At 50.1% G+C, this 26,229-nt stretch overlaps 2 protein-coding genes across 5 annotated transcripts in view; both read right to left on the bottom strand.

Annotated features, from left to right (window-relative positions):
* Positions 1-20,009, bottom strand: part of PBX4 (PBX homeobox 4) — a 38,432-nt gene extending 18,423 nt beyond the window's left edge. Inside the window, 2 exon segments of the mRNA XM_057490028.1 lie at positions 4,523-4,596; positions 19,723-20,009. Coding sequence (XP_057346011.1) covers positions 4,523-4,596; positions 19,723-19,871 — 223 coding nt within the window. The 5' untranslated portion in view covers positions 19,872-20,009.
* On the bottom strand, positions 15,360-25,646 carry LPAR2 (lysophosphatidic acid receptor 2). Of its 4 annotated transcripts, XR_008993056.1 has the most exons (6): positions 25,250-25,646; positions 23,713-24,454; positions 22,214-23,003; positions 21,766-21,895; positions 20,599-20,764; positions 15,360-16,901 (listed from the first exon to the last, which is right to left on the bottom strand). XR_008993056.1 is itself a non-coding variant. In XM_036895539.2 (3 exons), exons 2-3 carry the CDS (start codon positions 24,443-24,445, stop codon positions 22,690-22,692), a joined length of 1,047 nt encoding a protein of 348 aa, XP_036751434.2. In that variant the 5' UTR covers positions 24,446-24,454; positions 25,250-25,646; the 3' UTR covers positions 22,113-22,689. The 4 variants fall into 4 exon arrangements, 2 of the variants coding, with proteins under 2 accessions (XP_036751434.2, XP_036751435.2); XR_008993057.1 differs by lacking the exons at positions 15,360-16,901; positions 20,599-20,764 and adding an exon at positions 20,780-20,975; XM_036895539.2 differs by lacking the exons at positions 15,360-16,901; positions 20,599-20,764; positions 21,766-21,895 and having other exon boundaries at positions 22,113-23,003.
* Between the last annotated feature and the right edge of the window lie 583 nt (positions 25,647-26,229).

Here is a 26,229-nt window from a genome sequence, read left to right as displayed (position 1 = left end):
AAATGAGATATGGCCAGACCACGCACCCACAGCTCTCGAGAGCTGGTTCCGTTTGGTTCCAGCATTTCACTGATGGGAAAAGGCCATCAAGAACTACAGCTTCCTGAGACAACAGCCGATTAAATTATTTTTAAAAATTGCTTTTCATCACTACTCAGTTCTGTATTTTGGATAGCTAAGCTGTTGGTAAAAACCTCAGGGGCCCACACATCCAAGAGGCTGTGATAACAGAGCCGACTGCTGGGGGCTGCTTCCTCCTGGGGCCTGTACACCTCCGTGGGAGGCACCGACACAGCTGATTTTTATTAGCGTGGCCAAGTCACACAATTCGACAGAACGAGGGAGCGCGTGGCTGTAGCCAATGTCTCCAGGGGACGGGCAGGTGCTGGCACATCCCCCTGCGGGCAGTTCCCTTGGCCCACAGGACTCGGGTGTGCTGTCACTCAGGGCGGACGCTGCTCACGCAGCTCACCTGGCGCACGGAACAGAGTGCTGCGGGGCTAAGGGCCAGCTTGTCTGGACTCCAAAGCCCAACCTTTGTGCTTCCATTTGCTGGACACCATAACATCTGCTCCCCATAATTTAAACAAGGAACAGAAGAGACAGGTCATGGAGAGTCAAACACATGGGAGAGGCACCCAAGCAGAGCTCAGGGTCGCTGTCACAGCCTCGCAGGGCAAGTGGGCGTCTGTGGAGGAGGCACCCTGGCTCTGGGTGTCGGAGCTCAGGAAAGGTAAGGGGCCCCATGTGGGAGCTGTGCGTGGCAGTGGCCTGGCAGGGGCCGGGGGCTGGGGCTGAGTGCGAAGGGGCCCACGTGAGGGAGGAGGGCCAGGTGTGCCTGACGGGGGACAGCTGACTAAAGAGGTACATGTGCCAAGGACAATGGCAGCAGGGTTCTTGACACTACAAAACCGAGGAGCTGGAGAAAGGAGTTATAATCTGGAAAGAGAGAAAATGTAATGAACCTGGCGGTGTTGAACTTGAATTAAAGACATTGGAATCAACTCCTGGTCTTCAATATATACAATACAGATAAAGAAAAAGTAGATGTGAAGGTGTGCGTGCACTTGCAAATATTCCTTCGCTCTGTGCCCTGAGCAATGACACCTTAGCAGCGAGGAGTCCTCTGTGGGCCCAATCTCCTCCATGGGGAGCTGGGGCTCCTGGGAGAGGGGTCAGACTCCGGCTGGGGTGGGGAGTAGGCTACGAGCCCGGAACATGTCATGGCAGCAGGGAAGGTGGTGCGCAAGGGATACGGATGTGGAGACACATCGGGAGGACACGTGGGCAGCTCAGAGGGGCTCCCACAAGCTGACCTGCAACAACCTGAGCGTCAGGATGAATGGTGACAGTTACTGACTGGAATAAAGCAGGAGTCCAGGAATCTCTCCTGATGCAAAGTACACACATAAGTGGAAAAATGTAATGAGGGATGGAGTTATTTAGGGGTCACAGAGTGCCTCCCTAGAGAATACTTACTATGGAGGGAAAGGGGCCCCTTCCAAACAAAGTCGGAAAGACACCGTTTCACTGGGGCGATCAAAGCCAACGCCACCAGTAGGGGGCAGACTGGATGTGGGTGCCACTGACCAGCCTCTGCACGTGGTACATAGGACATCGTTTCCCATTTAGAATGTGTAGCAGAAATCTGTGAGGAAATACCACATACACCCAACTGGAGGAATCTGCCATGATCTTCCAGGTATCTGGTCAAGGTTGTGGGAGTCAAAGAAGAATGGGGTTTGTCCCAGGTGGAGAAAGACCAAGGGACACAATAACTATCCTTTTCCATAAAGGATGTTATGGGGACCACCAGCAAAGCTTGAATAAGGTCCGAGGACTCCACTGCAGTGGTGTATCAGTGCCGCTCCTGACCCTGAGGACTGTCCTGAGGCGGGGCAGGAGGATGTTCACAGGAAACACATGCACAAGGGCGATGGTCACGGGGCACTGCGGTAGCAACTTACTCTCCAATATTTCAGGGAGAAATGTATTTGTACTTTCTTAGAACATTTCTGTAAATCTGTAATTGTTTCAAAACAACAAGTTGCACACATACAAACAAACCTGTGAGAACAACTGTGGACCACTTAGGCTGCCGTGGTTTTGTAAATGGCAAAGTGCACTAGAAGGCAAAAGAATTAGAACATAAATATAGCACAGATGGCTTTTATGAAAAAGGGAAGTGGTGGTAAAGATAATAAGAAAAAATGTTAGCTTCTACCCAGTTTAAGGAGTGACACCAAGAGAATCATGAGGTATTTCTTTGAAATAATACGGTTTCCAAAATGTGCTGTCATCAAAGAGTCTTTAAAATGTCAAACAAGCACAAAACAATATCTTATTCACCACCATGAGCTGCCCCTTTGTACCCAGTAGGATGGCTATAATGAAAAAAGAAAAACAGAAAATAACAAGTGCTGGAGAAGTGGAGAAGCTGGAACCGCTGTGCATGGCTGGTGGGAATGTAAAGTGGTGCAGCCACTGAAGAAAACAGTCTGGAGGCTCCCCAAAAAGTTAAACATAGAATCACCATATGACCCAGCAGCTCCACTTCTGGGTATGTACTCCAAAGAACTGAAAATGGGGTCTCAAAAGGATATTTGCCCACCTATGTGCACAGCATTGTTCACAATAGCCAAAAGGTGGAAACAACCCAAATGCCCATCAACGGATGAATGGACAAACAAAACGTGGTCCATCCATGAAGTGGATATTATTCAGCCTTAAAAAGGAGAGAAATTCTGACACCTGCTACAACATGAATGAACCTTGAGGGCACTATGTTAAGTGACATAAGCCAGACACAATGTACAAATATTGTATAATTCCACTTACATAAGGTCTCTCAAGGAGTCAAATTCATAAAGACAAAAAGTAGAATAGTGGGCACCATGAGCCAGGGTTGGGGGAAGGGGAATTAGTGTTTGACGGAGACAGAGTCCTAATTTGGGATGATGAAAAACTTCTGGAAATGGGTGGTGGTGATGGCTGCACAATGATGTGAATACACTAAATGCCACTAAAATGTACTGTAGACTTAAAAATGGGTAAAGTGGTAAATTTTATGTATGTTTTATCACAATAAAAAATACTCAAACAGTAGGAAGAGTAAAAAAAATCACATCCTGACAGCATTTGGGTGAAACTTAAAGGTAAGACTCCTTTAGCAACACCAGATAACTGCTGGAAGCTGGCATTGTGCCCACAGCTTGAATGCGGGGACTCACGCAGACCTCAGTGACCATGAGCTGAGTGCCACCATCATCCCCGCAGACGAGGACCAGGGCAGAGAATGGCTCAGGCATGGGCCAGGGCCAGGCAGCCGGAGGTGAAGCAGAATTCAGACCCTATGGCTGCTTGCGGCTACTGCCCACGTCAAGTACACGTCCAGCTCGATCTAAAACCGTGCCCAGAAAGAAACATACTTTGTGTCACATAAACACCTTCCACAAGCCCCCAGCACATCTGAAGTGTCGTGCTCCAAAGTGGCACAGAAAACTCAAATAACTGACCTCAAGAGACCAACTCACTCTAAGAAACCAAGGGACAACCTTTCTGTTGATGGACTTGGGTCTCAGTGACGTCTTCGTCTTACCTGGTGGCCTCTCCTGTAAACCATCTTGGAATAGCTATTAACCTTGCCCGAGCGATCGGGGTTAGCACCACCAGGGATGCGACACGTCGACGGCACGGACCCCTGACCGATACACAGGAGGGACATGGCACCCCTGCCATGAGATTCCTGCCAAAGACACACAGCCTGTCTCATCGCAAGGCAACAGCCGGCAGCCCACACCCGGGGCGCCCCAAAACTGCCGAGCGGTTCTCGGCGAAAGTGTGAAGGCTGTGGAGGAAAAGGAAGGCCCGAACTGTCACAGGTGAGCGGAGAGGAAGGGGCCACAGTGACTAGGCACAGGGTGGGGCCTCAGCCAGAAAAGGGGCATCAGGACAAAAAAACGGGGGAAATCCAAACAAGGCCAGCCACTCAGTTAAAGAGCACAGCACCCTGCTGAGGCCAATGAGGCTCCTGGGTTGGCTCACTGCCCTGTGGGTCTCAGGGTGCTGACAGCAGAGCACCTGGGGAGGAGGGCATAGGGGACCCCTCTGCACTATTTTTTCAACTTTTCTGCAAATCTGAAATTAAGTCAAAATAGTTTTTCTTTTTAAATCAAAAGGATTTGCAGTGGCACCGCCTTCCTTGCATTACTTCCGATGCTTCACACAAAACAGTGGTGCTCTCATTCGTTTTCTCCATCATCTTTTCCTTTCCCAAAACAACGGAATGCCACGTGCCCCTTTGGTCTTGATGAAGGCGGATGCAGCGGCTTGCCGCACACCGACAACAGCATTTCTGGTTACAAACTGTGGAGGACGTGTGTGTGATACACCAGAGAGTGGGGCACTGGCAAGGCAGCCGCTGCTGGAGAGATGTGATGGGGGGGACGGCCAGCGACCGTGTTAGGGCTGAGTCAGGATCTGCGGTGCACGGCTGTCAGGCCATTGATCCACGCTGGCCTACCTGTCTTTTTCTTGATCTCACAGAGCACACCGAAGAGAGCAGCCTTCATCCGATGGCAATTCAGCGAGCGCTTTCTGAAAGAGAGTGGACAGAGGAGAGGGTGAGGAAGAGAAGTGTGGCCCTCCCCGCGAGAGTAAAGACCCTCCGCTCGGAGCCTGCCAGTCCCATTGAGCATCTCTCATGAAGGGGCAGGACGATTGCATTTCAAGGAATTCAGTTTGTGCATAGTTCAAGTGGAGCAATATACAAGTATTCAAAACACTTCCCTTTATATGTAGAATTTTAAACAATGTGAATTTAAATAATGTAAAAAGCACAAATGCCAAGGTCCAGTGATTTGAAAGCTGTGTTCACACTGTTGCCCTATAGAGCTGTTGGGGCCCAGGCAGAAACCCCAGGCACCCTATCCCAGTGTCAGCGATGCTACCAGGTGTTCATGTAACAGCTCCTGCATGCCACACACCATTCCGATGTTGCAGAGACACAGACAGGTAAGGTCCTACTACTGCCACTGAGATAGAGGGGGTGAGAGACACCAGCAAACACACAGACAAGACACCCAACAGCCGGGGCAGGTGCTCTGTGGTGACTTAAGCAGGAGTGAGGGCTGGAAGGCTTGGTGGAGTTGGCAGGTATCTGAGGGGATCAGAATGACAATGAGAAGTCAGGCAGGAAAAGGGCAGAAGAGAATAATAATTCAGGCAGACGGAACTGCCAGGGCAAAGGCCCAGAGTGAGGACACACGTGGCTTTTTAAGACACCGGGATGTCATGTCATTACAGAGAAAGGGGCGAGGGAGCGAGCCATCAAGTGAGAAAGGGGAGCAAGTGGGGCTGACGGGAGGAGCCCTGTAGGTCAGGGAAACGGCTCTGGTTGTTGTTCACCTGTGATGGGATCTGCTTTCGGTGGAAGAATGGCCCCCACAGATGTCCACGTGCTGATCCTCAGAGCTGGGACTATGTTGTGGGGGAAGCAGAAGTCTGCAGCTGTGATTGTGGGCGAGGACCCTGGGATGGGGAGGCCAGCCCGGAACGATGCAATCACACGAGTCCCTAAGAGTGGACAACCTCTCCCAGCTGCGGTCAGAGATATGATGACACAGGGTCACGGACGCTACGCCGTTGGCTTTGAAGATGGAGGAAAGGCCTGTGCCAAGGTGGCCTCCACCAGCTGGAAGAGGCAAGGAAGCAGCCTCTCCCCCTGCCTCCAAAAGGAAAGGGGCCGTGCCAGTGCCTCGTCTATAGCCTGGCAAGACCAACATGGGACGTGTAACCTACACAAGTAGAAGGCAATACGTTTGTGTTTTTCAGTCCACTATGTTAGTGGTCATCTGTTGGAGTGGCAATAGAAAATGAATACAGGACACACGGAGGGCTTTACAGAGTGGTGATCATGTGACACAGATGGCATTTTTATCAGTACTGACTTTTTGAGATGTAATTCACAGATCATAAAATTGGCCCATAAAGGTGTACATATAGCTCAGTGTATTTTAGTAAATTCATGATGTGTGGCCCTCACAACTAATTCCAGAACACTCCCATTGCCCCCAGAAGAAACTCTGTCCCCATGGGCAGCCCCTCTACAGTCTCCCTTCCTTTCACCCAGCCACCACTAATCTTTCTTGCCTCTACAGATTTCTCTCTTTTGGAATTTCACGCAAATGGAATCACACAGTATGTGGCATCTTTGATGTAGTGCGTCTTCATGCTCTTTCAAGTCATTTGTGCCAGGCTTTATTCCTTTTTATGGCCAAATAATATTTCAGTGTATGGATATAATTTATCCATTCATCAGTTGGACATTTGGTTTGTTTCCCCGTGTTTGGTATTATGAATAATGCTGCTATGAACATTCATGTAAAAGTTTTTGTGAGAGCACGTGCTTAGGGGGAATTGCTGGGTGATATGTTAACTCTATGTTTAACTTTTGAGTTACTGGCAAATTTTTGCAAAGTGGCTGCACCATTTTACATTCCTATCCACAAATTTTGAGGGTTCCAATTTCTCCACAACAATGACGCTCGTCATTGCCTTTTTTATTTACAGCCACCCCAGTGAGGTAGCATCTCACTGTGGTTTTGATTTGCATTTCTCTGGTAGCTAATGATATGGGGCATCCTTTCGTGTGTCTATCAGCCATGCTTTGGAGAAATGTGTATTCAAATCCTGTGCTCATTTTAAATTTGTGTTGTCTTTTTATCACTGAGTTGTTAGAGTTCTTTATATATTCCAGATACTAGACCTTTATCAGATTAATGACTTGCAAATCTTTTCTCCCATACAATGAATTGTCTTTTTACTTTCTTGATAGTGACCTTTGAAGCTTTGATGAAAAGTTTTTTGCTTTGATGAAGTCCAATTTATCTTTCTTTTGTTGCTTGTGTTTGGGTCACATCTAAGAAACCATTGCTTAATTCAAGATTATAAAGATTTAAGCCTCTTTTTCTTCTAATCATTTCATAAGTTAAGCTCTTACACTTAGGTATTTGATCCACTTAAGTTAGTTTTTGCACATGGTGTAAGGTAAGGGTCCAAATTCATTCTTTTGCATGTGGGGATTCAGTTTTCCCAGCACCATTTGTTGAAGTGACTATTCTTTCCCCATTGAATGGTCTTGTAACTCTTGTAGAAAATCAACTGGCCATAGGTGTATATGGGTTTATTCCTGCATTTTAAATCAATTCCATTGATCTATTTGCCTATCCTTAAACTGCATTTTAAAAAGATCACTGTGGCTGCTCTGTGGAGACCATACTAGAAGGCAAGGATTTAACCAGGAGCACCAGTATGGAGGCTGCTACAACTAGAACAGTCCAGAAATGCTGCTGGCTTAGAGTTACAGTAGTAGAAATAAGTAGTAGATAGGTCTTTGACTTGGGGGATGGAATTGACAGGACCTCCTGATAAACTGGTATGGTTTTAGGGAAAGAGGAGATAACTACTAGTTTCAGGCTGGAGCAATTGGATGGATGGAGACATCCACTTAAGTGCAATAGCGGAGACTGGAGGGCAGCAGGTTAGGGGGAGGAGGGCCTGCGAAGGAGAACTGTGCTTTGAGTGGATTTCACTTGAGATACCTATGGCTGCTCTAAGGAGGGGCTTTAGGTCACTGGTGACTCAGCAGACAGAGAAGGTTGGGAGAGAAAGGGTAGAGGCAGCAAGGAAGTGGAAGAGTGGCCACAAACTCTGGCATTTGATCATAAAGGAGAGTAAGGAAATGCAGCAGGTGCTAAAAGGAAGGATGTGCATTCATCTTGTTTATTTTCTGTTTTATGATGCTTTGACATCTGGGGCCTGGAGAGTTCCAGAGATAGCAAATAGCTCGCCTGAGTGCATCACTTTCACATGCAAACCCAAATCCAAAGCCCATACCCACAACTACCTCCTTTATCTAACTCTTGGCATCAGTGAGTATTTCCCCCGGCCCTAAGTCACTCCAGGGCCAGATGCCCCACAGCCAGAGACCACCCCTACTGCCACTGCTTGCCAGGATGATTTAAACTTTCCAGCCTTGAACTTGCTCACGCTTGCCTACCCTGCCTAGCCCATTCCTGCCCACCAAAACACAGGCTCCCACCCGTGCCTTCCCCTCGTCCTTCGGCCTCCTGACAGACTCAGGTGCTTCCCCAGGCGGCCCTGCATGGTATGGCGTGCGTCTGCCTCTGGAATTGTAAGTAATAAATGCTGTTTTTCAAAGTTGTCTCCATGCCTGTTATCTCACACCTGAATGAAACAAACCCCAGGTACAAAGCAAGACAGGGTGGGTCAAGGCGGGTTTTAGGTGGCTTTGTGTGTTTTTAAAGATAGGAGACACTAGCACATGTTCATATGCCGGAGAATCTGATCATCAAGAGAGAAAGCGGGGATAATTGCAATCACAGTGGTGTGCGTGTGTCAGACCTTCCGTAAACAACTTGGGCATGTACTATGCTGGTACTTAAACAATTACTGCTATGATTTTCATTCCTGTAACACTGTCATCCAAGCACCCATCATTAAAAGATTCTGCCAAGGCCAGATAATGGACCTGAGAATCAGGAACTTTACAGTGGAAGTCAAATATGACTGACACCATGAGGAAGGCCGGGCCCCTGCCACAACCCCCTAGGCTGTTCATCTATGTGAGAGCGTCCTCATTTCCAAGTGCTTGCAAATTCACCACACACCCCTGTGGGATGCCTTTCAAAGGCAAGAACAGGGGTGCAGGGGTCAGGTCCATGTCTCTGAACCCCGAATACAAAAATGTTTGTGGGGGATGAGATGTGGTCTTTTGTAAATCTAAGCCCACATGTCAGCTTTCTCGTACATACACAGTAATTGATCACACAGGATAGTCAGCCTAAAATGTTTCCCTTCCGTAGAAGCAGTGTTACCATTAATGAAAATGGACTCCAGTTAGAGCTCGCTATCTTTTGTAAATGTAATCCTAAAAATACCAGGAGAGAGAATGAAGTCAGCTGTTCGGCTTGCCAAGGGGTGTCTAGGAATATTTGTTGTCAGGTCAGTTTTCTGCTTATAAAACATCTTATTTTAGATACAGTATAAGCCACCTTTTAATGCACACAAAGTAATTTCACAGAATGTTTTTGTGGCTTATTATGAGAAGCAAACAAATGCTGAAACATTCTTTGGGCATGTGATCGAGCAGCTGATGGGAAATCATCAGTGACTATGATGTATGATTGATTTATGTGACCACACATCTGAAGGTGACCCCCAGTAAGTACAACCTCTTTCCTCAAGTTTAGGCAGAATCGGTGTCTTGCAAAGAGGCAAAGGTGATGGCACAGTCTCACCCTTGCTTATGTTACCTTATCGGTGACCGCCCCTACGCAGATTGGCAAGCATCACCTGCTGGCCTTGAAGCCAGCTGCCCTGCCTTGGGAGGGGCGGAGCAGGGAACTGCAGGCGGCTTCCTGGAGCTGAGAGTGACTCCCTGCTGACAGAGAGCAAGAAAATAGGGAAGTCAGTCCTACAGCTGCAAGGGGCTGAATTCTGTCTATAATCCTGCAAGATGGAAGAGGACCCTGAGCTCCATACAGGAAATACAGCCCAGCTGATACCTTGACTAGAGCCTTGTGAAATCCTGAGCACAGGACCCAGCTCAGCTGCACCCAGATTCCTGACCCACAGTGTGATCATAAACACATGTTGTTGTTAGCTGCTAGGTTTATGGTAATTTGTTACACAGCAAGAGAGAGCAGAGACAGCTGAACAGATTATAGGCAGTGAATGGGCCTGTGGAGAGGAAAATGGGTTCTAGTAAGTACATGACATGCTCTGTCCACTCTAAATATCTGCATGAAATAAACCAAAATAGTACTGTCTATGAAGGAAAAATCCTAATGAATGAGAAATAATAAATCCTTTCAATAAAAAGACTTATAAGCATCAGAGCAATGCAAATTAAAACCACAATGAGATATCACCTCATACCAGTTAGGATGGCCAGCATCGAAAAGACTAAGAGCAACAAATGCTGTTGAGAATGTGGAGAAAGGGGAACCCTCCTACACTGCTGGTGGGAATGTAAGCTAATTCAACAATTGTGGAAAGCAGTATGGAGATTCCTCAAAAAACTCAAAATAGAAATACCATTTGACCCAGGAATTCCACTCTAGGAATTTACCCTAAGAATGCAGGAGCCCAGTTTGAAAAAGACATATGTACCCCTATGTTTATCACAGCACTATTTACAGTAGCCAAGAAATGGAAGCAACTTAAGTGTCCATCAGTAGGTGAATGGATAAAGATGTGGCACATAACACAATGGAATAGTATTCAGCCATAAGAAGAAAACAAATCCTACTATTTGCAATAACATGGATGCAGCTAGAGGGTATTATGCTCACTGAAATAAGCCAGGTGGAAAAAGACAAGTACCAAATGATTTCACTCATCTGTGGAGTATAAGAACAAAGAAAAAAAAAAAACTGAAGGAACAAAACAGCAGCAGACTCATAGAACCCAACAATGGACTAACAGTTACCAAAGGGAAAGGGACTGGGGACGGTGGGTGGGAAGGGAGGGATAAGGGGGAAAATGGGGCATTACAATTAGTGCACATAATGTAGTGGGAGAGGGACACGGGAAAGGCAGTATATACAGAGAAGACAAGTAATGATTCTATGGCATCTTACTACGCTGATGGACAGTGACTATAATGGGGTATGCGGTGGGGATTTGATAATAGGGGGAGTTTAGTAACCACAATGTTGTTTAAGTAATTGTACATTAACGATATAAAAAAAAAAGACTTTTAAGGATTCTTCTAAATTAAATTAAAACAAGACAAAACTATGAGTATTCTAAAACCAATGCTAAGAATCTATAGCAGAATCATACAGAATCATGCCAGCAAATGAAAGCACAGAACTTTATTTTCCTCCAATGTCATTTATTCAATATTAATAGGACAATCATGTGCTGAGGAACTACTATATGCTGGTTCCTGAATCAGGAGAAAGAATGTGGAAATGAATAGAACATAAGCCACATTCTGGCTTCTGCCAAGCATATCACAGCTTCTAATTTTAGGTAGAATTCACTTTTCCAAAATACAGAACCGCCTGCTTTCCTTAACAAGGTATCATTTAAAATTACCAGGGAGCTTGATTTACAGATATATTTAGATTCATTCCACCCTACAGGGCAGGATACCTCTTGAAAAAGCTTTCCTGAAAGCAACAACAACTCTAATACTGCAACCAAAGGTGGAATCAAATCCTCATTTTGTTTGTACAAGGGTTATTTAATTTAATTTAATTTATTATTTTGGTATCATTAATCTACAATTACAGAAAGAACATTATGTTTACCAGGTTCCCCCCTTCACCAAGTCCCCCCCACATACCCCTTCACAGTCACTGTCCATCTGCATAGTAAGATGCTGTGAAATCACTACTTGTCTTCTCTGTGTTGCACAGCCCTCCCCGTGCCCCCCACGCACTATACCTGCTATTCGTGATGCCCTCTTTCTTTTTCCCCGCCCTTATCCCTCCCTTCCCACCCATCTTCCCCAGTCCCTTTCCCTTTGGTAACTGTTAGTCTATTCTTGGGTTCTGTGATTCTGATGCTGTTTTGTTCCTTCAGTTTTCCTTTGTTCTCATACTCCACATATGAGTGAAATCATTTGGTACTTGTCCTTCTCCGCTTGGCTTATTTCACTGAGCATAATACCCTGTAGCTCCATCCATGTTGTTGCAAATGGTAGGATCTGTTTTTTTCTTATGGCTGCGTAATATTCCATTGTGTATATGTACCACATCTTCTTTATCCATTCATCTACTGATGGACATTTAGGTTGCTTCCATATCTTGGCTATTGTAAACAGTGCAGTGATAAACATAGGGGTGCATCTGTCTTTTTCAAACTGGAGTGCTGCATTCTTAGGGTAAATTCCTAGAAGTGGAATTCCTGGGTCAAATGGTATTTCTATTTTGAGCATTCTGAGGAACCTCCATACTGCTTTCCACAATGGTTGAACTAGTTTACATTCCCACCAGCAGTGTAGGAGGGTTCCCCTTTCTCCACAACCTAGCCAACATTTGTTGTTGTTTGTCTTTTCGATGATGGCGATCTTCAAGGGTTATTTTAGCTGACAAAAACAGTCAACAATATTATGTACCTCCTGGAGACAGACCTAGGTACAGAACAAAAATTAGAAGACATGTACCCTTAAGAAATAAAACCTCAAAGGAAAGCCTAGTTTCATAGAGGGCCCAGAGTTGCAGAAAAGAATGCAGCCCAGGAGTCAGATGTCCCCAGCATTTCAAAATAAGTTTCTCTGTAAAAGTGTAACTGGGAAGAAGCAATCTGTTAATGGATGCCATTAATCACTGGTAGAGGTCACTCTAAAAATAAACTGCAAAAAAAGAAACAAAAACAGTTACATCCATGGGGGTTGAGAATGTGTACAGATACCCAACTTCAACCTCACAAATTATTACAGTAATTACAGCAAAATAAAGCCTTGGATCAGGACCTAGCGCTGGCACCAGGAAAATTTTTCATCCATCTATGACTCAGGAAAAAATCTGCAGGGTTTTAGATGGAGTAAGTTTAAGTCTGTAAAAAACTCATTATAATATATTATTTCCTAATTTGTCTGTGATCGTCTTGGTCAATACCAGTGATAAATTTCTTACTCAAAACCACAACTTCTAGTTTTTCTCCTGACCAGAAAGGTGAAATGGCTTCTCCCTGCCTTCTTCAATGGGCCCCAAGCCCTGAACGGGGCACCAGGGGCTCCTTCCCAGCATCTCTCTGCCCCGCTGCCTGGGCTGGGGAGGCCCGTGGGCTCTGATGAGCCAGCCTGGCCCGGCCTGGCTTCACCGCCCCCTTCCTCCCAGCAAAGCACTTCCCACAGCTGGCCTGGGTGGGAGGCCTCCACTTACCCATTTCAGAAACGCCAGGCCAGCGCCTTCCTTGGCACATGAGCTGAGCAAAGGCCTGTTGAACTGAACTGAAGGGAAGGTAGAAGCTAGAGACACCAGCCTGGTGGAGGGCAGAAATAGAGAGTTGGAGGGCAGGGAGCATGCCAATGTCTCGGGCCGACCTGGGGCGAGTGGAGGAGAATCAGGGCGAGAACCCCGGGGCGCCGCAGCCAGGGAAGGGAGCAGAAGCCAGGATCCCCCAGAGCCCCCTGAGAGCCCATCTTCTGGGCCAATCACACCGTGGGCCCTCATCCACACTAGGAATGGGGAAAAGCAGGGGGGTTTTAATTAGTGCTGTATGAGAAGAGGGAAGTCAGATAAAAAAGGACAAAGGTCAAAAGAGACACAGATTTGGACAGGAGGAAGTTATGAAGGAGAAAGCTGCTTCCTTGAGAAATAAAAGCAGGAGCCCTTAAACCACCGGGGGCTCAGTCTGAAGATAGTTGATAAATGTCTCAGGACATTTCTTCAGAAGAGCTGATGGAGGAGCTAATGACTATTGATCCTTCTGATCCAGGACCAGTAACTCAGGAAGGTCAGAGCACTTCGAGAAGTACTTATACAAGGAGCAGGACAAACTGCATGCTCACTCCTTGCCAAGCAAGTTCAAAACCTGCTGGGACAGCAGCTGAGGCAAGCAGTCACCCCAGCTGAGTGCCCCTTTGAAGGCCATGCCCTACACTTGCCCGATGGAGCCGCACTGCGTGCATTCATGCTCTGTGCCTTCCCTGCAGAAGTGTGTGCCCTCAACCTTGAATGCCATGCCTTCTTTTTCTGCCTGGGAAAAGCCTGGCAGATCATGGTCACCTCCCTGGGGTGTGCTCCTGTCCTCCAGGCTGACTTTGCCTGAACTCTAGGCCTGAGCTTTTTGGGAATCATCGTTGCACCCCTTGGCCTGGCACAAAAATGAAGGTTTGCTGAGTAAGTGAAATCAAATCCAGGAGCATGAACTTTAAAAGGCATATTCTGAAGCCTTAGCCTGACTGTCAGATCTTCCGAAGTACCTGATCACTTCCAAGCTCCTCTGAGCAGGAAGTGACCTCTTATTTTAGTGAGGCTGTGGGAGCCCTGGGGTATCAGGGAGGGTGGCATGTCAGCACCTGAGTCAAGAGAACATGGCCAAATCTCCACCCTCACCTGGAGTCCAATTCCTCATCTAGAAACTCTGAAAAACCATTTCCTAGGGCTATTGGGAGATGTAAAGGGGGGAAATCATGGCTGTCGTCCTCCTCATCAACCACTGGGCTCTGAGGGTCGCACTCAGCAACTGTCACTTGAATGAATGAATGGTCCCTGCTCACTTGCGCAACTTTTCTGAAACATTCTGCACCATCGCTTTGTTTATTAATAAAACCACCTCAAGAGGGATTTTGCGGTGATCTCAGGTTTTAGATAGCTTCAGGAAACTATTTTAAAACCAACAAAATTCAAGCCTCAGGAAAAGTACGAGGAGGACAGCAAGACTTGCTTCTGGCAGGAGACCAAGCCGAGCTAAGTGGGCTGACTTAAGGGGGAAGCTAAAATCTGCAAGCAGGAGAAGAACAAAGACTGCCGGCACCGGGTCAGTTAGGATCTAAAGAACCTCCTTAAGGATAACGAAAAAGAAAATTTCAACCCTGAAGTTCTATTCCTAAGTTTGGAGTGTGAGGTCCTTTCGTGCTAACCCTATCTGGCTTTGGGAAATTCCAAACCATAAATTCCTCCCTTACTTTCTTGCATTCTTTGAATGGGCGTGATGGAAGCATTGGCTGACATGTGTTAATGGGCGTACTTTGCAAGATCCCGGGCCCCTTATTTAGTACTCCAGAGGGAGCGAGCCGAGTACTATTCAGTTGACTTTTTGTGCCTTGTTACTTGGGTAAGTTCTAGGGATAGTCAAAATTAGATCATTTCCCTTTAATAACTAGAACTTAATTCGTATTATAAGCAAAGTCAATTTGCAGAAATACTGGAGGATTTAAGAAGGTCATGCAAATTTCTATTAGAAAATACCTAACAAATCACAAATGTAAAAAAAAAAGTTCAGAGAAACCTTTTCTAAGAAAAGCAATGGAGGCCTTAACTGTAGCACCTGTTAAGGAGCCTAAAAGCCAACTTCTAACTATAATCTTTCAGTTTCTGGTACACCACCCCATATACCATATTGCTTGCTCCTAAACTGATACAACAGTAACTACTCTCTATCACACTTTTATTCATTTTTTTCCTTATAATGTCTTTTTGTCCTAAAAACCTCATTACCATTCTCCAGCAGTCATTTTCTATTACATTCAAGTTCTACAAACACAAATTTGAATTGTAGCTTTATAGACCATATAAAGCAATGCAGAAACAACCCTGGAACTTCTGAAACCTGATAGAAATTTCTAAGATTGGAAATGTGAGCAGACTCTGAGAGGCCTCTGAAACAGGCCAAGAATTTCATTTAGAGTAAAAAAAAAACAAAAAAAACAACTACTCTGAATTTTATTCATTTCTAGTTTTATTTCTATATTAAACAGGCAAGCAATGCTAATATGTAACCCTTATGACTAATTTAAAATCCATTATGGCTACAAACACAACCTTGGCTCAAAAATAACTTCCAATTGTCAGACTAACCATCTACTTGGAAAACTGATTTATGAAAACTGAAATAAACAGGACACTATCATCTCCACTCTTGAGAGCATGACCTTTCCGAGTGTGGTCTGGGATCACCAGCATTGTCACCCTTGGGAGCTTGTTAGAAATGAGGACCCCTGGGCCCCACCAAGACCTTGCTATGTGGTATATCAGAACTTGCATTGCAATAAGATTCCACAGAGATCTGCTGCATGGCCCCTGCTAGCGAGCGCCACTGTCCAGTATTTTCTGCAATGATGGAAATGTTCTCTGTCTGTACTAATGTGGCAGCCACTAGCCACATGTGGATACTGAGCACTCGAAATGTAGCTAGGGCAACTGAGGAACTGAACATTTAATTATATTTCATTTTAACTTGAAAAGACACATGGTGAATGGCTACCACGTTGGATGGTATAGCCGTCTAGGCTACAAGTGTACACTTGCAGGCAAAGGGTGAGGAAAGGGCCACTGCGGCCAAAGTCTGCCAGTCCTGCCACATAACCCGCCTGTCGCTGCGGGGTACACAATGACTCGAAGAAGGGCCAGTCCTCTTCAGCTGCCTCTCCCAGAGTATCAGGTGTGGAGTCTGGGTCTCCAGGATGACTCTGTGGGCCATTCTGCTGCTTCTTTTTCAATCAGGTTTCTAAAACTTTCTACTCTGACATTTCCGGTTCTAGAGTTTTCATACTGACTTCTTAGGAAATCTCACTACTAGACAAAAAGTAAGTCCATGAACCTTTGATGAGAGGCAGCTTCCAGACTCCAGGGCACCTGAGGCTTCAGGATCCCTGGGGGCGTGGCACACAAGCACACCACATTTTTTGTGGGGGCAGGGGGAGGAGGAGCTTGCAACAGGGGCCCCTGACTCAAACACTGGCTGAGGACCCTGGGAGGAGGCAAGAACTTTGAGGCCTGATGGCCTTGACAAAGGAGCCCTCAACACTAGTCTGGTGATCCTTATAAACCCCTCATAAAAGTAGTCAAAAGAAGCAAATGAAATAACATATGTCAACTGTGAAACATATTATTATTTAAAAAAAATAAGGTTATGCATGCAGCGCAAAATGCTCAGATAATCCTTGGCGAACGAGATAACATTTTTGCCTTACTGGTCCCATACAAGAAATGAACGAGCATGTGATCAGTGAAAGGTCCATATCAAGAAGACGGAAAAACTGTCCCTTCTTCCAGGAAGACCTCGGGGTATAGCCGGAGAAGGTCAGAAGATCATTCAAGGAGACTGGTATCCCTCACACAGGACGTCTCCAGCTGATTTGGGCTGGGTCTCAACTAAGTGCATTCCAAAGTCCCCATGTCCCTCCACTATCTGTGCAGCTGGAAGGAAGAACAACACACAGTTCATTTTCCAAGACTATTCAGCTATAATGACAAAATGAATTAATCGTAAGCACTTGGAGCTGCCTTCTTAATAATACAGAAAGGTGCATTTGTCAGGTTTAAGGAGGGTAGGTGTGCTTTCCATTTTTAAACAGACTTACGGTGACAAAACAGGTTGAGGGGGCCTCACATCTGAGATGGAAAATTATTTCTTGCCAGACAAGTTGAATTAAACTTACACCAGGGACTATAAAGGGGAAACAGGCAGAGAGAGAAGGGAAGGCAGAGTCAGAAAGACTTGTAAAACCCCACCCTGATCAGGAGAGACACTATCTGCTTCCCCTTGTGGGTTAACCCACCAGGCTGCAGAGTTTACAGGGAGGAACAGACCCAGCAAAGCTTTCTTCAGAGTGGAGTAAGTGGCCCACTTGAGGACTGAAGACTGCTGTCTAGACTTGGGTGATATTTAGGGCCTAGAGTTCATCTGAAGACTACATCCAAAGAAGTGGGGCAGATTTGAAGCTTCCAAGTCTCAAGATAAAAGCACTAGAGGCCTTTCTACCTTAGAAAGAAACCAGGAACCAGCTACTTAACAGCCTCGGTGTCAAGCATGTTTATTGCCCCACTATTTAATTTCTTAGCCTTAAAAGAAAAAGAGCTGTTTTCAAGAACAGCAAGGGAGAGGTGCCTGACTGCATTCCATTCTAAAGCCTACCTTGGGGAGTTTCAAGAGACTGCTACAAGAAAAAAGCAGCAACCTAGAAGGCATTAGGCTAAGTGAAATCAGTCAGACAGAGAAAGACAAGTACCATGTTATTTCACTAATATGTGAGATCTAAAAAACAAAACAAAGGAACAAAAAAATAAAACAGAAACAGACTCATAGACACAGAGAACAGACTGGTGGTTGCCATGGTGGTGGTGGTGGTGGGGTGGGGATGGGTGAAATAGGTCAAGGGGGAAAAAAAAATTTGTGAGAATGTTTGGTATCTTGAGCTGGGTGATGGTCACATGAGTGTATACACATGTCAACATTCATTCAGATGTACACTAAGATTTGTGCATTTTACTGTATGTATCTGAAAAGTCATTTCCATCCAAAAAAGAAGAAAGAAAAAAGCAGCAGCCTTGGGGCTGTGCTGGGCAACAGATGCCTGAGGAAGGCCACACCTGAGCAGAGCTCACTCCTTAAGCAGCTCCCACCTAGGACAGAAGGAACCAGGTAGCTCCATAAACACCCAAAGCCCTTGCTTGGTGGTTCTTGGGTGCTAAGAGCCTACCTCCCTCAGCTCCTTCCGATCCTTCCAGAATCTAAGTGTCAAACAACTGGGAATACAAAGCAAAGCACAACAAAGCCCCTGCTCCCGGACTTGTCTAGGGGACAGGGCATCACACAAGGTTGCCTTCTTCCAGTCTAGCTCTTTCGTGCAACAAATTATGTCTACTCAGCACACTCCGGTTATGACAACTCCCACACACCCTACTTCCTAATGAGCTGGGAGAGAACTCTTAGCCATTGTGGTTTCTCCAGCCCTTGGCAAGAGCACCAAGAAGTATAGAATGAACATGGTGCTGGTGGTAGTGGAGGGGTGACACTCTTAACTTTCCAGATATAGGCTATGAAATTGCAGAAAGAGCTGACAGTTCCCCAAGAAGCAATGGAAAGAAAGTGTGAAGAACAAATGCATGCCATATCCACCTTCTATGTCACTTCCTCCTTCCTGGGGTGGCTCTTCACCAGAGAGTTCTAGTGATTGCACAGTCCACATCAGCAGACCCTGGTCCTATCCCTATCCAAAAACAGACCCCATCTAACCAGGCTTCATTCTCCAAAAGGACTTCAATCCTTTCCTAATTTCCAATAATTCAAGCAGGCCCCAAACTTGATGGGCTGCCTTGTGAGGCCGATTCCACCAATCCTGGCTGGCTGACTGGTGGGTGGAGGCAGTGGGACAGGTGGTCTTAAAAACTGCTGTGATTTCTCCCACTGCAACCAAGATCCAAATTCCTTCCTGACACTTGCAGGGGTTTGATTGGTTTTGTCCTCCCTCCAAATTCAGCTGGGGGATTTTCAGTCCCTGGCTCTGCTGTCTTCCTCCTGTTTCCCATCTTGGGGCTCTGGAGGCTGGCTTCCCACAGCACACCATGCCTTCCATTACAGCTTACCTTGCCATTTATATTGAGTTTTTGCTACTGACTTTTTCTCCCTGAAACCATCAGCTTGAGAGCAGGGACTCTGTCACCAGCCAGCTCTATGCTCAGCATACAGCCAAGTGTCTAATAAATATTAGCCCCATTAATAAAAAAGGAGTCCTGTGTCTCCTCCTTGCACCCCACTAACCTTTTTTCTGCATGGATTCCCACACCAGGTTCCGGAGCCCTATTCTCCACAATTCTTCATTATCTGGCCTCAAAACTTCCCACTCTCCTAAATCCCGCTACACCATCCATTTAGCCTCCCAGGCTTTGCAAATCGCTTTGGAGCCTGCTTGCACCATCTTTCAGCCCTTACACACCCCAACTCTCCTCTCTTACAGTCCGGAAACCTGTCCAGCCGCAAACTCCCCTTAAACCCAGCACGGGCTCCAAAAACCCTCCACCCACTGGCGGCCCCACACACCTCCCGGTCCGGCCTACTTTTAAGCCCTTAATTCCCTGCGGCCTCGGCATCCCGCTTCGGTCCTCCCCGAGACCCTACACCTTCCGCCCGGAGACGCACCCCACTTTCTCCCGCGGCACCCTCCTCACCCCCGGGGCCCACCACCCCACGGCCTGCCCCACTTCGGGCAGTCCCCGCCCCGCCGAGCCCTCCCGGCACCTGGCCTTCGTCTCCTCCAGGCGCTGGTCGGGGACGGCCAACATCTGCTTCAGGACTTCCCCCATGTCGGGGCCCGGAGGGGGCCTCGGCGGCGGGCTGCTTGGGGCCGGGGGCGGCGTGAGGCGCGGCGGGCTTGGCGGGGGGTCCATGGATGGAGGGGCCGGGCTAGCACTGAGGAGCCTTGGGGCCTGGGGCGCTGGTGCGGGCGCCGCAGCCAACCGCCCTCGGGCACGCCCTCCTGCCGCCAGCCAACCCGCGCCACCTGCCGGCGCTCCAGGGCCCCGCCCCCCGCCGCCAGCCAACCGCCGGCGCCCCGGGGGGCTTGGTACCGCCCACAGGCATGCCCCTAACAGCGGACCCGGACTCAGTTGCGAGTTGCCGAGACAACGGCGCTTCCCACCTTCGCGCTCCTCCCGCCGGAGAGCGGCCAGGCCCTCTCCGCTTGCTTCAGACTCCCATCCCCCACAGCTCGTCTCCCGCACCTCAGAGCAACCCCTCCTGCTGAGACCCTTCGCCTCCACGGATTCCCCACTTCTGAGAGCCCCTCAGAGGATCCCTCACTTCTCAGAGCTCCAGCTCTTCTTCAGAGAGGTCCTCACACTCCTCAGAGCCCCCACACACGGTTCCAGATTCCCATCCACACCTGCCATTCATCTGCAGAAGCCCCGAGCCCATACCCCACCTGGTTCCCCTATGGTCCTGGGCACTAGGGCTCCGGGCCTCCTGGCTTTCCCCCTAGGAACTTGCCATGAGAGGCGCAGGTGTGTGGGGTGATGGTAGTGGAAGGTTAGAACTGAGTGATTTTGGCACCTGCACACATGAATTCTATTCACCTTTGAAGGTCTGGTGGAAGGGTAACCTGGCCCGTCTACTCACTCTGCTTGCTCTAACCGCATTGCCGGTGCAGAAAATGCCAGCGCCTGGCTACTGAAGGAACACAGGATGCTTCCCCAGGGCCCAGCCCGCGGTGCACCCCAAGTCTGGGCGAATCTTCACAGGTCTTTGTTTCTGGCCATTAGCACTCACGACTTCAGAGAAGGATCTTCGTGCAAGAGAAAAGAGGCTGGATGTGAATCACTTCTGCAAAGCCATGGGACTTGGAGCCTGTTTGCTCTGAGGACAGACTCCAGATGCAGGCTTGTAAAGGGTCCTCAGCCTGGTTGGGCGTCCTTCAGAGCAGGGATGTCTTCTTTCCATTGCTGTTGCAGAGGAAATGCACTCCCCATCTGGACATCCCTGGCTGGACGGGAGAACTCCAAAGAGACAGCAGGGGATGAGAATAACTGATGTGGGCCTGTGCAAGAACAATCTCAAAAGCTCCCCGACAGGGCAACCCTACAGCTGGATAGAAATAGCAAGTATAGAATGTGTTGGGCCTGGGCACGTGGTGGAAGATGCTGCCCGGGCCATCACCTCTGGAGGCCCTAGGAGGCATGCTGCTCACCTTGGACCCGGAGAAGTACCCGGTACCCCAGGTCACTTGTGCCTCCTCACAGAGCTGTCTTAGGGCAAGGGAGTTTACCCAGAGGGAAACCCAACCCCATTTAATATAGAAGGACCTAGACGTTTTTGGAGCTTTGGCAACACGAGCTTTCATAACTTAAGAATTCGGCTTCTGATGAGAGGCCTGTGTTCAAATTCTGCCTGTTATGGAGCATGTGAACCTGAAGCAGAGACATAACCCTGTCTCCTCCCTGGGGAGGTGGAAGCTGAGAATCCAGATCCTGGTCTACACTGTGTCTACTATGGAGCCTCTGTGAGCACCCAAGAGGGGGCTCATCCTGGGTCTGGGATATCTGAGGCCTTGGGTGGGGTGAGGAAAGCCAGGGTGAGCTTGTGACCAACTCCAAAGTTTGTGGGAATCTGAAGCCCTTTCTCTAGGGGCCTCTTTAGTTGCTTCATGCATCTCTGTGCCTTTTCAAAGCTGTGTAACCATGGGTCAGATCCCAACCTCTCTGGGCCACTAGCCTCACATGAAAATAAGTGTAATACTTGTGCTGCAAGATGTGGGTGATGATTAAATAACGCTCCTGAAGTGCTTACCGGTGTACCAGGCACGTTGCAGGAGCCTGAGAAACAGCAACTCTCAAATCCGCATCCTGCTCCATAGACCCCACGACCCTGGGCGGCAGGCGGGTATACAGGTGGTGGGGTGGGCAATGGGATGACACACCTGACGGTTAACAACCTAGACTCAGAGCAGAAGGCAACGGAAGCAAGACTCCAACAAGAGAGGTAGAGTAACAGCCATGCAGAGACCAAAGCAGCAGAACAGGGCCGAGGAGATGCCATATTCAAGGCTCCTGGCCCTGCCCAAGCTGAGATGGATGATTCTGGGACACAGGAACAAACAGACTGAGTTGACAACAGAAAATTCTTTGAAGACCTCAAAGTGGAAAGAAAGGTTTACTCCTATCACACCCTCCCCTTGGACCCCTTCAATTCTAATGAGGACAGAGAAGACCCGCAGAGGCTGCAGGGGGCCACAAACCTTTCCCAGCTTGCACACGGCACCCATTAATCTGTGCCCCTGAAGAATCCGCCTCAGGCAAATGGTACGTCCACGGTCCATCTTTGTTACCCTGTCACACTGGCAGCGTGTATGCCCTCCTCTCTCCCATCTTTAACGTCCACACTGCCGTGAAGCAGCCCATGAGGTCTACCAGGGTTGTGCAGTAAAAACAGAAAAAATGTCCATTAAAAAAACCCCATAACCTGAGATGACTGAAGAGAGAGCAGATTCCCAAACCCCACCTGACTCTTCCAGGCACTTGGAGATGACCCCAAGCCCCCAGGCCTGGGGGCAGGCAGAGTTGTGTGCCTGGGGAGGGCTGGCAGTAGTGACATGCTACCCCAGACTGAGGGTCTGCCTTTAAGCCTACAGACTGGGTAGAGCCGGGCGCATCCACCTGTGGCGAGGGGCTGTGTTACGGCTCTTGCCACACCCCTGCTGAAGTCTGAGGTTGGCTAAAGAGTGGAGTCTCTCAGGGGGTGGCCATTCTCCGGAAGCATAATGCGAGTGCTGGTGCCTGTCTGGGCGGAGGGTGCACAGTGGGCAGACTCGTGGGAGGGCCGGCGGAGGCATAGACAGCACAGGAGGCGGCGGAAGGTGCGACGCATCTCAGCATCCCGGCACGAGTACACCACCGCATTGACCAGTGAGTTGGCCTCGGCCAAGAGCAGGAAGTACTTCTCCACAGCCAGGACGTTGCAGGACTTGCAGCCCAGACCATCTAGAAGCAGCACCACCTGGCCTGGAGTCCAGCAGACCACGAATGCCCCTAAGGGATGGAGCCGGAAGTGAGCAGGCCAGCTGTCGATGCGGGGGCCCAGCACCCGCAGCTCTGAGCTCAGGGTGGCAGGTCTCTCCAGAGCTCAGGTTACAGCTCTGTAGCTTACAGGGCAAGAACTGCCTGTCTTACCACGTTGGTAGTGTGATGGGGCAGTATGGCTAGGAGGGGACACTTTTCCTAACTGGTACATGGTAGACGGGACCCTGGACATTTCTACATGGAGATTTGTTTTGTAGGGGAAGGGAGATGGCTGTGGGACAGGCTGGTTACTCAGCTGGGGAAGGGGATCATTGGGAGGAGTCGCTCCTTGCTTTCAGGGTTTGGGAATGTGTCCTTCTCCCCTCTCCCCTCAGACTATTCTGCAGTCAACAGCCAGACTGACCTCGTCACTCAGAACAAAATCTGACTCCTGTCCATGCCCTTCCGGGCTGTGCTGACCCTCCCTCTGGCTCCGGGGCCAGCCACATTAGCCTCCCTCTCCTCTTTGGAGGTGCTGGCCCAGTCCTACATGGGGCTCTCACCTTCTGTTCCCCTTGCCTGGAACTCTTTTCCCTTCCCCAGCACTCAGGTCTGTGCTCAGATACCACCTCCTTGGAGAACATTCCCCACCCAGATCCTCCCCTCCCATCATCCTCTGGCAGGGCTTGTGGCCGTCAGGGAGAGCTGTGGCCCTGGGCTTTTTAAAGGCCCCACTCACCCAGGATGATGACAACGGTCTTGACCAGGTTGAGTGTGGTGTCGCGGTATCGGGGGTAGCTGGTAACATACTCCGCCATGCCCTGCACACGCTGCCGCACATAGAAGAAAATGTGGGTGTAGACGGCCACCATGAGCAGGAAGACAAGCAGGCTGGACAGAGCCCAGGCGGTTAGGTAGGAGCGGCTGAGCAGGGGGGCCATGCGTGAGCAGCGGTCCAGGGCACAGAGGCAGTTCCAGACGTGGGAAGGCAGCAGCCCCAGGGCCAGTGCAGGCACCCACACGCCCACAATGAGTATGATGACACGACCACGGGGCAGGCGGCTATGCAGCTGCACGGTCATCACGCTGCGGTGCCGCTCCACGGCGATGGCCAACAGCGTGGCCACCGACGCTGTCAGGCTCGTGTCTAGCAGGCCCTGACGCAGGAACCAGGTCTTGACTGAGAGCCGGGCTGTGCGCGGGCCAGTGTGGAACATAAGGAAGAGGTAGGCCACACCAGCGAAGAAGTCGGCTGCAGCCAGGTTGGCCAGCAGGTAGTAAATGGGCTGGTGGAAGCGGCGGTTGGAGGCAATGGCCATAATGATCAGCAAGTTGGTCAGCAGCACCAGCACGCTGACCGTCAGCCCCAGTGCCACCACAACCACATCCTTGGGCCGCCAGTAAGAAGTGAGCTCCTTGCCACTGTTGTTGTAGAAGAAGCGGATAGTCTCGTTGTAGTAGCACTGGCCCATGGCGACCGTCTGGGGGCACAGAGGGAGAGGTCAGTGCAGGAGGAACTTGTTAGAAGGACAGAGGAGGGGGCAGCAGCCAGAGGGGCCTCCGGCCAGGACAGGAAGGGCAAGGGTCTCAGACTCAAATGCCTGGATACAAAGTGGCGGTGGGGACCACGGTGACCTAGAAAATCTAGCTCTGTGGAGGTGAGGCTGCTGTTGCTTATTTACTAATAAAACTCTTATTAAAGATATCCCCCAAATCAAAAGACTGTCTGGGTTTTGTTTGTTTTTTAACCTAAAGAAACAAAACAAAACCCATCTGCCCTTGGGCACCAATCTGCCACCAACCTGAGTAGGTGTGGGGGTGAGGGTTAGAGCAGGACAAAGGGGCGTGAGCTGTAAAAGTCGCCCAGGGAGGGTCCTTCGGTGCTGGGTTCAGTGCACAAAGTAGGGCCCAGGGGGCGTGTGTGCGCAGGGTGGGGGGACACTGCTGGGACCCTGCAGGCGGTCAGTGCCAGGGCTTGGAGGTGAGAGGTGTGACCAGGGTGGACAGGGAGGCAGCTCCAGAGGTTGGTCGGCGGACTTTGGGCACCCAGTGCTCCCGATGCGGGCATCAAGCTGTTTCACGTAGGACCGAGGACCCTGGCGGCCTCCGGAACAAAGGGGGTGGTCAGGGAGGTGGGGGCTGGTCGGGCCTCCCGGTTGCCCGACTGGGGAAGGAGAAGGGGGAGGGGAGGAGTGGGTGGCGCCCGGACCCAGCGGGCACATGCCGCCCCCGCCCCGGGACCCGCGCCCACCCGCCCCTGTCGGCGCCTGCCTCACCTGGGCCGCCCGTCACGCCGCAGACAGGGCGCCCTCGTGGGGGGTCAGGGAGGGCCCCAGAGCCATGGCGCAGCGACCTCGGCGGGAGCCGACGAGCTTCTGGGCGCGCCGGCCGCGGGCGGCCGAAGGAGCGCGGAAGGCGGGGTCCCGCCGCCCCGGCCCCGCCCCCGCCCCAGCCGCGGCGCCCCGCCCCGGCCCCGCCACCTGGGGGACGCCCTCCTCCGCGGCCGCGGCGAGGACGGGGTCGCCCGGAACCGCAGCCCCCCTATTTCCTCTCCGCCTCGAGGCCCCTCGGTCGCACCTCTCCACTTCCGGCGCGGGACTCCCACCTCGCACAGGCCCCCGCACACCTTACACGCCCGCAGCTTGCAGCCTTCGCGGGCTGAGGTCCTCGCGGCCGGAGAGGTCCCGCGGTGACCTCGCGCCGCCGGAGCGCAGCTTCGGTGGGGGTCTCAGGGTCCGCGCCCCCTCCCCGTCCCCACCCCGCCCCCTACCTCGCGTCCAATCCGTCGCCGAGCTCCAAGCCACGCCCTGATCCGACCGGCCTCCCACCGCCGGGACCCCGGCCCGGCCTCCGCCTCCCAAGCTGAGAACCGCCGCGCGTGGTCGTCACTGGTGCCCCCCAGGACCCTTCCGCCCCAGCTGACCCTTCGGCCGCGTCGGGTTTCTCGCAATCCCGCTCCCGTGCCCCCTCCTCCGGCAGTGCTGCCCCCCGCCCCGTCCAGGGCTCCCACGGCCCGGAGCACACAGCCCCATTGTCCCGGTTATCTGCACTCTTGTTATATTTGATTATACAGGACGGATCAGCACGCCGAGCTCCCGGAGGGCCGGGCCGGCATGACTCAGCCGGGTGCCCAAGCCCAGCCCCGCCTGCCTGGAAATGTGTAGGGGTGTTTGGGATGAAAGAAAGGGGGTCTTGGTTCCCCTCGTCGGTAAAATGGGGCCAAAGGAGGCTTGCCCTTGCTGACCTCTCCCCTGTC

Source organism: Manis pentadactyla, chromosome 12 (genome assembly GCF_030020395.1).
Source record: "Manis pentadactyla isolate mManPen7 chromosome 12, mManPen7.hap1, whole genome shotgun sequence".
Classification (NCBI taxonomy): domain Eukaryota; kingdom Metazoa; phylum Chordata; class Mammalia; order Pholidota; family Manidae; genus Manis; species Manis pentadactyla.
The sequence above is the reverse complement of the archived record's forward strand: the minus strand, read 5'-3'. Positions and strand labels throughout refer to the sequence as shown.